General features: G+C 35.2%; 1 protein-coding gene across 3 annotated transcripts in view; it reads left to right on the top strand.

Moving 5' to 3' along the window:
* Window positions 1-13032, top strand: part of WDR19 (WD repeat domain 19) — a 46098-nt gene that overhangs the window by 8403 nt on the left and 24663 nt on the right. For all 3 annotated transcript variants that reach the window (XR_014883167.1, XM_010710277.4, XM_010710278.4), the window contains exons 9-23: window positions 1194-1367; window positions 2298-2368; window positions 3157-3329; window positions 3420-3534; window positions 3796-3902; window positions 4238-4360; window positions 6117-6266; window positions 6815-6962; window positions 7565-7769; window positions 8324-8483; window positions 9072-9182; window positions 9453-9562; window positions 10599-10656; window positions 11578-11724; window positions 11833-11915. Coding sequence is in view for 2 of the 3 variants with exons in the window: in XM_010710277.4 (XP_010708579.1) it covers window positions 1194-1367; window positions 2298-2368; window positions 3157-3329; window positions 3420-3534; window positions 3796-3902; window positions 4238-4360; window positions 6117-6266; window positions 6815-6962; window positions 7565-7769; window positions 8324-8483; window positions 9072-9182; window positions 9453-9562; window positions 10599-10656; window positions 11578-11724; window positions 11833-11915 (1935 nt within the window). In the remaining variant the exon portion in view is untranslated. The remainder of the gene's footprint in view (window positions 1-1193; window positions 1368-2297; window positions 2369-3156; window positions 3330-3419; window positions 3535-3795; window positions 3903-4237; window positions 4361-6116; window positions 6267-6814; window positions 6963-7564; window positions 7770-8323; window positions 8484-9071; window positions 9183-9452; window positions 9563-10598; window positions 10657-11577; window positions 11725-11832; window positions 11916-13032) is intronic.

Genomic DNA, 13032 nt, shown 5'->3' with positions numbered 1-13032 from the left:
AAATGCTGATAATGAAAACATATATCCCTTGCTCACTAGGAAACTTTCTTAAATGTATGAAGCTACATTTTCTAATTCTTAACAATTCAATGGCTGTGAAAGTAGGATTGCCAAAATGTAATTGCCATTGGTATGTTCTGCTTTAGAATGGTAGTACTGTTACTGTCCTGACAATAGATAAAATTGAGAGCTTTGTAGGTTTGGATGAGTTGCTAATGGAAGAGCTATGGTGGAGTTGCATCTTTCAGCTATTTTGTTTACAAAGTTAGGTAAAGTTTTTGTAGCTCCCCTGCTAGGTGATATTCCTTTAAAGAAATTCTGAGCCAGAAGCTTCAGCTCTACATCCAGAAGTAGCTGTCCTGTTTCTATATTTTTGAATTGTGACGTGGTGTCTGTTCAGTCAATGTGCTGTTAACATTTAATGCTTACGCTTAAATTCTGTAGCTGAATGCTTCTTTATTTTGGGGCACATACCTGACAAGGTGTGCCCGGATTGTTTCCTTTGTAATATTGTATTTTTTCCCAACTAAGCAGATGAGACATTTGTTTGGATTAACCTTGGCATACTTGTAACTCTTTCTGTTTTAACCTGCTTATTTGTACTTGACACCATGAATATTAAACTGTCTCTTCACAAACGCACACTCTGGCTTTACTGCTATGTTTGTAGTGGTGTGCCTTAAGGGCTGAATGACTGCCATTATTATTTTTGGCATAGCTTTGATAAAAACGGAGTCAGCAATAACCTTGAAATTGAAGATTCCACCTCCTGGCACATTTATACTAATGAAGATATCAAAGTTCTTTCTCCTAGCATCACTGTCATGTATGCTGCTTGCAGAAAGTAAAGGGGGACAAAAGAATGTAGAAGAGAGGATAGAAAGGGTTTGTGATTGAATGCTGAGCACCCTTGTGTGACAAATTTGTATTTGTTCTTTAGGAATCTTTGATTGTTTTTCCCTTAATCTGTATTATACAGATATATATATCTGTTTTATATATTTCTATATTATATATATATCAGACTATATATATAATGTTGTTCTACATTATATGTGTGCATCTCCATAACTTGATTGTTTTTCCCACTAGAAAGAGGCGTTGACAGATTACCTCAGTAGCCTGAAAGAAAATGCATTTTGCATAATACGTAAATAAATCTCTTTTGTTACTTTTTTTTTTCTTTTTATCAGGTATGGTGATGGCTACATTATGATTGGTTTCTCACGAGGGTGTTTTGTAGTCATCTCTACACACATTCGTGAGATAGGTCAAGAAATCTTTCAAGCTCACAATCATAAAGATAATCTAAGCTGCATTGCTATATCACAGTCATTAAACAAAGCTGCATCGTGTGGTGACAATTGGTAAGTGACAGTTTTTATACATAAAGAATAGACTTCATCTCATGTAACTCTAGCTGTTTGGCATTAGAGCTAGTCTTCAAGGCTTCCAAAGAAATCTGTGAGGAGAAGATGAGAAGAATTGCTCTCTGGAACTGCCTCTTTGCCTAAAGTTAGAAGAAGTTATCCAATATCTCTGCACTTTCACTTAACTTTATAGTCACTAATTGTGTTTTTAGGGTTGTTTTGCTTTTGTTTTTTTAAGTAGATAAAATTCAATACTGATTCTTTTTCTGATCTGTTATTCATCAACTGAAAAGTCCTAATTTCTTTACTATGATTGATTGGACATAGATGCTTAGTAACATAACTATTCATTTAAATCTGTACTGAATGTACTGATATCCTGATAACTTCTGTCACTTGGTCTTAACTGCAATCTAGAGAAAAGTATAAATGTGCAAGCAATTAAGGAGAAAGTAGTTACAGACTGGAGTTCTTCCAAAATATACTGTGCATGTGATAGAACATGCCCTGTCTCCTCTTCCACTACTTCCTGTTCCTGTAATAACCTGAATTCTTCAGTGGAGAAGAAGCTGAGTGGCAGCAGTAGTCTGTTCTGTCCTCAGTTCTCCATGTGCACGTAACCTTAGCAGGCTGTTGATTTAAGACACTTGGACATCGAGAGCTGTATACCTATGAGAGAAGCATGGTACAACTTCACGTCAGTTACTGCACAATAAGGATGGTTTTTTAAGTCATTCTTTGGCACGTACTAGGTAACATGAAAGCTCCTTGTGTGTGTGCATTGCTCTTTAGGAAATTTTAGATATTTTGCATTCATGCTCTCATTTTGTTCCATTAGGCTGTCTTAATTGGGTTGGGTTGGGTTTCTTACAATTTGTGATGACTGAGAATTATGTTAGCAAGAATGACTGTTTATTTTTGTTTTAGCATTAAAATTCATGATCTGTCAGACCTGAGAAAGATGTATGCCATAATAAACTTGGATGATGAAAACAAAGGTATGTTAGTAATTTCCTTCAGGGAGGCAATTTTTATAAATCAGGTAAAAAATAGAATTTTGTGACTGTTTACATGTATGTATTAACAAAAAGTATTGTTGAAAAACTATGTAAAAATGGAATTTATTATGAAGTTTTTATTTCCCAACTGGTATGCATTAGGTGATCCACAGCAAAAATGGGAACATACAGTTATTTTTTGAAAGCTTTATTTTATCTTTTTGGAAGAATAGAGAAGTGCAGCTTTGAGAATATTTGATCAATTAGAGTTTGTTAGGTTTTAGGTTTGCGATTTTTTTGTGTGAGTTTGTGTTGTTTTTTCATCTCTAATATTGTATATTCAGATGATAAGATAATGCAAACTGTTTTCTACTTCTTTCCATGCTTTTTGGGTGGGTGAATTTCTTAATGCTTTTCTGCATCTCATTTACTTAGGGGGGATGATGCTTAATCTGGTACGCAAGTTTTCCTCCAGTGGCTTCCAGAACATTGTTATGGGACAGTGTTCTTAGATAGTGAGTTACCACTGTTGTGTATCTGAAAGTATTTCGCTTGTTGTCAAGTCTTTACTCTTAGGAAGATGCTAAATTAGTAAATTATGGGTTTGGTCTGAGTGATTCCATTTTATCTTGGAAATATTTTAATTGGTTTGGTTTGAATACATTAGTACCTATATTCCTAGGTGTGAATTCCTACTATTGTTACATTTTAAAGTGAAAATACTGCTTCTTTGTTTCATTTCAGTAGTCAAAGAAATGCTCTTTTGCCAAAACTTGTCAATGTTTTAGGTGTCAATCAGCTGGCTTGGACAGATGATGGACAGCTGTTGGCAGTATCTACACGAAGAGCATCCCTCCATGTTTTCTTGACAAAGCTTCCAGTCCTTGGTGATACTTGCAGTACACGGATTGCATACCTCACTTCTCTTCTTGAAGTTACTATAGCCAATCATGTGGAGAGAGTATGATAACCTTTTCCTTTTAAACTTCATTTGGATAAAAGGAAAGTAAGAATTACTAATGGATGGAAACTGATACTGTTTTTCTTACAGGAACTACCAGTTACTGTCTCTGTTGAAGTAGAGCCCAGTTTCATTGCTGTTGGTGTTTATCATCTGGCTGTAGGAATGAACAATCGGGCTTGGTTTTATTTGCTTGGAGAAAACAGTAAGCATTAATTTCATTCTCTTATTTTAAGCAGCCACATCATTGCTTGTCTTTTTTAATGAATGTGGTATTATGCTTAGCAGTGCTGGGCATTCTGCATTGGGCAATTAAAAAGAAAGAATTGCCAAATATCCCTATTAGAACAAAATAATGATTTTCCCAAACTGGAGAAGGTATGACAAGACATTATAATTAAATGAAATAAAACTTCAAGTTCCAGATATTGGTAATGAAATGTTGAATGTTTCTCTCTCTCTGTAGATGTGAAAAAGCTTAAAGATGCAGAGTATCTGGGTACAGTAGCAAGCATGCATCTTAATTCTGATTACGCTGCTGCTCTCTTTGAGGGTAAAGTCCAGTTGCATATGGTAAGAACTCAGTCAGTTTGGATTTCTGAATTAGTAGATTTAAGCTGAACAAGTTCAAAAAAATTTTAAAATGAGATAAAGTGGAGTAATCTTCTGTTAATGGAGGTAGAAATAAAGTTCTTTATTTTCTATGCTGGCTAATTAAAATATAAAACTGATTTTCTGGAAACTGTAGAAATATAAGCTACTCTAGAACAAGTGAGAGAAGCTGTTTTCTTGTGAATTGTTTGTGTGATAGGAAAACTCATTTCTGGACAGTTTGATACAGGCAAAACTTTGATATCAACAGTGTAGTTACAGTGTAGACTTTAAGTTCATTTTTTTCTTATGTTTAGATAGAAAGCGAAGGTTTGGATGCTGAGGAAGAAAGAGAAACTCGACTCTTCCCAGCAGATGATGATAAATACCGAATTTTATGCCATGCTTTAACTGCTGACTTCCTCATATATGGCACAGACGTGAGTATTATCTCTGTTTTTATGGATCTTTTAAAATTGAATATATTTCTGTTCAAATGATTTGAATTATTATCTTTTTTTTTTTTTTTTTTGAAGAAAAAATGACGCTACTGAGAAATTTACTTTGAATTATTTTCTATGCAAAAGCAGTCAAAGTTGCATCCAACTTTCCCTTACTATTGCACTTATATGAGATGTTTTGGCAGGAATGTTGTCTTACTAATGTTTGGTTCAAAACACTGCTTTTTAGTAGCAGAATTTAGTTTTGTTGTAGTAGCGAGATGATTGGCAATCAAAGTATCTTCCAGATGTAAGAAAAAAACGTATAGGGCTTATTTTGAAAATATATTGATTTAAGTGGTAACGTGATAGATGTGGACCCAAAGATAATGAGGTAAGCGAGTGTTATAGTGTAAATGTAGGTCTCAGCTTACTGTTGAACCATTTGACAGATGATAGGGATTTTTATTTTTTATTTTTGTAAGTGTTTCATCAAGAGAAGAAGTTAGGAGAACTCTGAAGAATAATGTGAAAATGCTCGTGGACTTTTCAGGAGATTTTCCTCTGTATGAAGCATATCTTTTTTTTCTTTAGTATTTTCTGCCGAGGGAATACAGGGCACATTTGACATTGTACTGTGCTCTTTATGACACATGGTGATGTACTGACCTTTCAGAGGAAAGACAGAGCTGCTTTCTCTACTCTTGTCACTGATTTACAGAGCCATTCAAATTAGTAGCAGTTGAGGGCATTGTTATTTCCTCAGGTGCCTTTAGCTAGTTAAAACTAGTACTGATAAATTTTAAATGTTAAATTCAGAACTGATCAATTTGGTGTGTGCAAGTTTTACAGTTGACTTCAAAAGCCGCCTTTTACTTCTGCTGTTGTTGTTTGTGCAGCACTAGTTGAGAAATAGTGTTTATCACCAGTGAGTTTGATTGCTTTTTCCCCTGTATTGGATAAACCTTATCCTTAAGGATTTTTGTTTCTTCTTGGGACGCAAATTATTCAGCATTGGTTGAAGGCTAAATTTCTTTCAAGAAAGAAGCAGGCATTTCCCCTCATTTCAGAATTGCGCTATAATGTCTCTCCAAAGCAGAGTGAGTTTTCCTCCCCCTTTTCTAAAACTATTTCATGGTTATCTTTGGCTTGAAGACGAAGTAAATGGAACCTAAACAGGACTAAATAAATAGCACCACTTAGTTTCCATCGTTTTTCTGTGAAGCATTTTCTGTTGATAATTCAGGTCTTGGCTGAAGGTCTTACTTTTACAGTGGTTAACTGTGTGCTTAAAGGAGGACATCCAAAGTTTATTTGAATTAATTTAAATCTCTGGATTCTTAGTTTATTTCTTGGTATTTTTTGATCTCGGGTAGTTAACGATAGAACTAGTGCCAGTTAGAGGAATAAGAAATAATAAACAGCTGTTCCACTCTCCTGTTACAGTAATAAATATTCATATTTTTTCATAGAGAAAGGCAGGAAGTGAGGTAGTGAGGTGGGTTTTTTCTTTCAAATAGAAAGGCCCTCCTTTTTTTTAATCCCACCCCCAAAAAGCCTCAAGTTTTCCTATCGTGCCTAATAATGTCCTGCAGTAAGGAAAAAAGTCAAAAGAAAAGTGGAAATGCTGTTTTTTCTAACATGTTTTTCATACTCAGATCACTAAGATGGGAAAAAATCCACCACAATCAAATCATTATCTACTTGCCAATTACTAGTGTCAATAATAGCCTTTTCTGTTTTTTTTTCTCCTTAGACTGGAGTTATTCATTATTTCTACATTGAAGACTGGCAATATGTGAATGAATACCGTCATCCTGTCAGCGTGAGAAAAATTTTTCCAGATCCTAATGGAACCAGATTGGCTTTCATAGATGAAAAAAGTGATGGCTTTGTCTATTGTCCAGTAAGTTAATGTGGGGTAGCCATGCCCTTATATTTACAAGTCAGGTCTCCAACTATCTTGTAAAATGTGTTTTATAGAGAACAATAGAACTTCTGTTACTCAACACATATGCTAGAAGAAGAAATTGCCACAAAGGCTTGAATGGTAAAGTAAAGAATAGTAATGGAAAGAAATAAAATGTGCCATAGTAGATCAGGGTAATTTAATTACATGAAATGCCTTTCAGAAATTGTATATTAGTGTATTCCAGTACTGATATTTTAGCTAATGTTAAAGTGCTACCTTTCAGTTTCACTGCCTGTCCCATTGCTCTTCTTCTAAGGAAAGTAAGTATCATGCTTGTGACACGTATTTTCTCCATTTACTTCCTTTCTGAATTGAACAATTATGCTATTCAGAGTCACTGCTCATAAGAAAACTTTTTGTAATAAGAATCTCATATTTCTGCGCCACTTCTATTCCTCTATTTTTAATCATTACCTGAATGAAAATTTAGCTTGTTTCGTTAGTCTTGCTTCCTTGTAATTTTACTTTTGCATTCTTTCTAGGTAAATGATAGAATATATGAGATTCCAAATTTCTCACCAACCATTAAAGGAATCCTGTGGGAAAACTGGCCAATGGATAAAGGTGTTTTTGTTGCTTATGATGATGATAAAGCATACACTTATGTCTTTCATAAAGATGCCATTCAAGGTATTGTAAATGCTTTGAAAATCTCATCAATTACTTCAGTTACTAAAGCAAAACATGTTCTGTTTTTGATTTGTATTGAATATTTCCACAACTGCATATGAAAATGAACAGTACAGAGGTTTTGAAGTGTTAACTGTCTAATAAAAAAAGTAACTATTGTGTAGGTTTCTCTGCAGATTTCCAGCAAGAGACATTTTGATTTTAACCCTTCAAGCTTCTTGCTCCTACACTTTTTTGTCTGATAATTGCACATTATGCTTTAGTTGTATTTTGTATGTTGCAGGGGAAACTCTCAGGATCAGATGATAAAACTTCTATTCACTTATACTATTAACCAATACTATGTAATTAACCAAACTATGTAATCATAGCTATTTCTACATAGCTATTTCTACCAACATTTGCAAAATTATTTTTATCATTTATAATTTTTAACTTACTTTTTCTATTTCAGTGGCAAATGTACTCTTTTACAGTAGATTGCGACTATCAGAATTAGAGACCTGGAGTTAATAGCCAGCAACCTTGACCAGTTACCACGTTTTTTACCCACTAGGATTTTTTTAAATGATATCTTCTTTCTTCCCAATCTTTGAATCTAGGATCGAAGATTATATTGGCAGGTGGTACAGAAGTCCCCTTTTCCCAAAAACCTTTACTGTTGTATAATGGAGAATTAACTTGTCAGACCCAGAGTGGGAAAACAAACAGTATCTATCTCAGTACTCACAGTTTCCTTGGAGATTTGAAAGACTTTGGACCTAATGAGCTGGCACAAATGCTTACTCAAACGTTAATGTTGAAAAGGTACATCTGTGTTTTAATTTTATTGTGTCAATATTTTTTTCTGTGCTTATAGCTCTATACAGCAGACATGGTTATCTGAAACTGTCGTGCTGAATGCGGATAAATTAGATTGATCCATCATGTCATATGATGGTGTCTGTGCAAACCAAAGTAAGAGAAATAGTGCTGCTTTCTGTTTTTCCACTGTCAAGTAGAAGTAATTTGTTCAAGGCAGATTTGGGGTCCTTTGACAGTGGCTCTTCCAAAACTGGCTGAAGGTTCTTCTTGCCTCACTCTTCTTGCACTGCATTGAAGCAAAGCAAAATCAGTATAATGGCAAAACTGCCAGAATAGGGAAAGCAGGTGATTTCATGAAAAAGAATGGTAAAAATAGCAGAAACTTTAAGTTATGTGTTTGTACTTCTCCTTTGTTCCTGGTGATTGTCTATCTCTCCATGGCTTAGAAGTACAGATTTTTTTTTAGTTTTCCCTGTCGTAGTATTAGGGGAAAAAAGAGTGGAGAAGGAAATTTAGGTACAAGAAGTATTGGTTTTAAATTACTTTTGCCTTCATAGATTTTCTGAAGCATGGGGGATATGTGTACTTCTGAATGACCAGTCTAGTTGGAATGAGCTGGGCAAAGCTTGCTTACATCACATGGAGGTGGATTTTGCAATACGTGTTTATCGGACATGTGGGAATGCTGGGATGGTGATGTCACTAGAAGAAATAAAGGTAAAGCATAGTCTTTTTTAAATGGGGAGTACTGTGGTTTAATTCTTCTTAAGAATTTCTAATTTATTTTTTTATTATTATTATTATTATTTTAATTTTTTTTTTTAGATAATGGGTGAATCGTTTTCAAGAGACTTAGTTATAGAGGAGAAAGCATTCAAACCACAGAACTCTTGCTTGGTTTCCTCTTCGCGTGGTTACAATACTCTACTGGAATGCAGAATTCTTTCCCATATTTTCTTGAAAGGAGTAGAATATACATATTCATGTATCAGACAAACTCTCTATCCTTTGCTATTTGTAAGAGAGTGTTTAAGGCCACTAATACATATTTTTTAAGCAGATTGTATTTAGGTATCTGAAAGTGTACATAAAATAGTACCTTAAGAATATACTTCTGCAAAGTGTTGATTTTAGACAGCATTTGTGGCTTTGAGGTACAGTAAGAAAGTGAGAACTTTCTCTGGTTTGTAGAATCTGTTACGCATTGTCAGATGTGGGGATGTATTGCTTTACTGTGTATACCGGAGTATGTTACCTATAACTTCTGTTTTTTAATATTGTTGCACCTATTGTGTCCTTTTGCAGGGAATAGAAGATCACAACCTTTTAGCAGGACACCTTGCCATGTTTACTAGTGATTTTAACCTGGCTCAGGATTTATACTTGGCATCCTCTCGTCCTATTTCTGCACTTGAGGTATTCAAAATGAGTAAATATTTTGTATGCAATTTTCTTCACCTTAATGTTGGAATATTTTACCTTCTGGTAATTCTGCCCTCTGTGGTTTTGTTCTTGCTATTGTGTGACTTGCAGACACTCTCTTTTAAGATAAATGTAGCTTTCTCAAATAGTTTACATCCTCCTAGAATACTAGCTCAATAATTGCACTTAGACTAATATAAAGTTCATATTACAATTCAGAATTTGATGTCTCCATCAGAAAATGGTGCTCTTCTTTGTTAATAGATGCGAAAAGACTTGCAGCACTGGGACAGCGCACTTCAGCTGGCTAAGCGTTTGGCTCCAGACCAAATCCCGTTCATATCAAGGGAATATGCACTGCAACTTGAATTCACGTAAGTTCTCCTGTAAAACTGTAGTGTAAGAACATGAGAACCAATGCTCATGCTAACTAGAACGTGCAATTGAGATACTGTAGCTGACAAAGCTCAGCTGTAATGCTGAGTTACCAGTTTTTGCAGCTGTAAGACTATAAGAAAAGTTTTGTAGAAATGCTTCATGCTTGAGGCATAGTACTAGTGATTTTTGATTGATTACAGTATATTTTTGAATGGTATGTAATATCATCTCCTAAATAAGTACTTTGTTGCATGTGAGCATTTGGAAAATAGAGAAAATTCACAGCCTTTAAGACTTCTCGCATTGGACAAAAGCCTTGCATTTAAAACTTTTGCTTGTTTTTCCTTCAACACTCAAGCCTTCATATTCTTACATTTTAGATAGAAGTGTGTCAGATTTCAGGCCTGACAGTCCTCAAAAGAGAATTATTAACCATTAGCTGTGATATTAAGTCTGAATTGTGGCTCTGCAGATTAAACTCAGTCAGTTTAACTTCTAACCTGAGGGGAAAAGCTCTGTATATAATTCCTGTTTTTGTAATACCTCCAGAACTGTTGGAGGATGCAGTCACAGACAGGAGGGAACTGAGGCAACTGAAGCAGTGAGACCATCTATAACTTCTGTTCTAAATGTACTTAAAAAGAAAAAACATCAATTTTCACTGTTATGCTGGGGGAAAAAAAAAAAAAGTAGATTGGTTTATTTTCCAACAATATTTGTGGAAGTAGAGGTGAAATTATTGAGTTGCGTTGCATATATGGGTATTCTGTGCCTCTCTGTCATGGAATTCGATTGAGCTCAGTGTAAAGGAATTGAGAGATAGCCTTGCCTTTTGATTAATAGTTTAATAAAGGGAAATGCCATAACATACTGTGTAATTCCTTCTTTTGCATACCTCACATCCGAATTTGCAGTTTTTATCTCTTAAGCAAAACAGCTACATGCATAATCTGTCTGAAAGATCTGCTAGGTAGGAAGGTAACGATCTCTTCCAATTAAAACTTGTTCCACATAATTCCAATTTTCTTTCAGGGGCGATTATATGAATGCTCTGGCACATTATGAGAAGGGAATCACTGGGGACAGTAAGGTATTACTGATAGCATGTATAGTATCAAATACTGCATTTTCAAGTGTTTTGTTTCAGATGATTTGAATTCAGCTTTTTTATTTCAGTGCTAAATCTACACAACTATTGCTTTGGTGATAGCAGTCTTTTATGTACTTGTTTGTGTATTTTTAATGCACAGAATGATGCTTTCTCTACTCATAAAACACTATTGCCATTGTGTTCGAATGGAATAATAAGACTTAGTTTGAGCAGTTTCACAGTAGATGTGCAAACACTACTAGGATTTCATTGTTAAAGCAAAGATCTTCATTATTCCTTTGGTTATTCTTTGCTGAATTTTTATCTACATAAAGACAGGCTAGGATTGCATTACAAAGTAGACATCTTATTCAGTAGATATTCTCTTATTCTGGCATTATTTTCCCTAATATTTGCAAAATGCCTATTATTAAACAGCTGAAATAACAATAGGGGAATTTAATAGAGAAAATAGCAGTGTTTTCTGAATTCAAGCCATTTGCCCTTATAAAAGTGTTAGTGGCCTTACTATCTTTGGGAAAAAAAAACAAAAATAAAAAAAAATAAAATGAAGAGAGATTACAAGCATATTCCCTTCTTTTTTTCTACTGTTGGCTTTGAAGGAAGGAATGAAGTAGCACTGAGCCATTTGTAATAATATATTCTCTGTATGCTTGGCCGGGACAGATCTTGTAAGTGAAATACAGAAATAAAAGACCAAAGCTTAAGGAAAAAAAATTAAGCAGAGCTGTTCTTAACTGGTAAAAAAATAGCTGAAGCTGAGCAAGAATTTCTAGGCAAAAATTGATTTCACCAAGTCCATGTAATGTTTTGTTATTTTGAATCAGTATTTTGTTACTGTGGCTTTTGCGAGCTGCAATTTCTGATACATAATGTCTCTGCTTTCCTTTTGGTTGCCAGTACCAAGAACATGATGAAGCTTGCCTTGCTGGAGTGGCTCAGATGTGCATTCGAATGGGAGATATCCGTCAGGGCGTAAACCAGGCCATTAAGCATCCCAGTAGGTTACTAAAAAGGGACTGTGGAGCTATTCTGGAGAGTATGAAGGTATTCAAACAAATTAACAAAGCCTAAGGTTGAGTATGTGAATACATTAAGATACTTATTCGTAATCATAATTTGCAAATGATATTACAATGATTTTCAATATTATAGCAATTTTCAGAAGCTGCACAGCTGTATGAGAAGGGACAATATTATGACAAGGCAGCATCGGTGTACATCCGGTGTAAAAACTGGTAAGTACAGATTGCAGGGAGGTGTTCTGTTTGTTGTAACAGAGGACTTGACGTGGTGCTCTTTGGAAAAGAACAAGTCTGCAAATGTCTCTCTGGTTTTGTGGTTCCTTTCCCCAGGCTTGAACAAGAAAAGCATTCACCTCTTAGAAGCTTTTGTTGGTTTGAATACAGTCCTACTGGAAGTGGGAGTCTTCCTTTTTTTTTTTTTTCTCCTTTTATTTTTCCCCTATTTTTGTGTCACAGCTGCAGTTTCCAGTTCTTTTTGCATGTGTGAGTGTGCGTGCGTGTGCACCCTGCATCTGGTCATTTAGTTCATGCAGTTTCTTTTAAGTTCATTAAATGTTGTTGGTCATCAGGTACCTAACTAAGTCTTTGAATATTCAGACAGTTGGAAATTGTCCTAACTTGCTTGTTCAAATGGAGTCTATAACTGTTAGCTGTCAAAACAACTAACGTAATGTTCTGTACATCATTTTAGAGTGGAAAGTGGAAGTTTACAGGGGAGAAGTACTATTTTATGGAGAGATTCAGTCTTAATTGTTATCTAATTTCATTTTATGCTGTTTTAATAGGAGAAACTGAATAAAGCAGAGATCAGAAAGATACCCTCTCTTTCATGCAAGTGCTCTAAAAATTAGGCTGGAATATTATGCTCATTTACAATGCAGAAATTTATCCTGCTGTAGAAGTGTATCAGCAGCGTCATGGTGAACCAAGAGAACACTTTGTTAAATAAGAGTAGCTTATGTATAGTGATAGACTTGATGTGCAAGCTGGGAGGGGCATGTTTTGTTTCTTCAGGCAGAAGTAAGCTCAGCTCTCCTGAAGTCCTAGGGAGTGCTCTGCATTCTAGGCACAGAAGGGACATTTAGGGCCTGCCTCTCTTCAGACTCACACGTGCTCTGCTCTGTTGGATGTTGTCATTCAGAGGATCTGCCTGTAATTGCCTAGAGTCCTCTGCACAACCTATAGCTGAGGCTCAAGCACACAGTCACAGGAGGCAACTGGACTGGTATTGGTTTCCTTTGTACTCTTGCTCAATCAGTAAGATACAGTTTTAACACTGTGTTGCTTCTGTAGATGAATTGGAGACAAAAAGTGGCACTTCTTATGCTCA

Source organism: Meleagris gallopavo, chromosome 4 (assembly GCF_905368555.1).
Source record: "Meleagris gallopavo chromosome 4, MGAL_WU_HG_1.1, whole genome shotgun sequence".
In the NCBI taxonomy this organism is placed as follows: domain Eukaryota; kingdom Metazoa; phylum Chordata; class Aves; order Galliformes; family Phasianidae; genus Meleagris; species Meleagris gallopavo.
The sequence above is the reverse complement of the archived record's forward strand: the minus strand, read 5'-3'. Positions and strand labels throughout refer to the sequence as shown.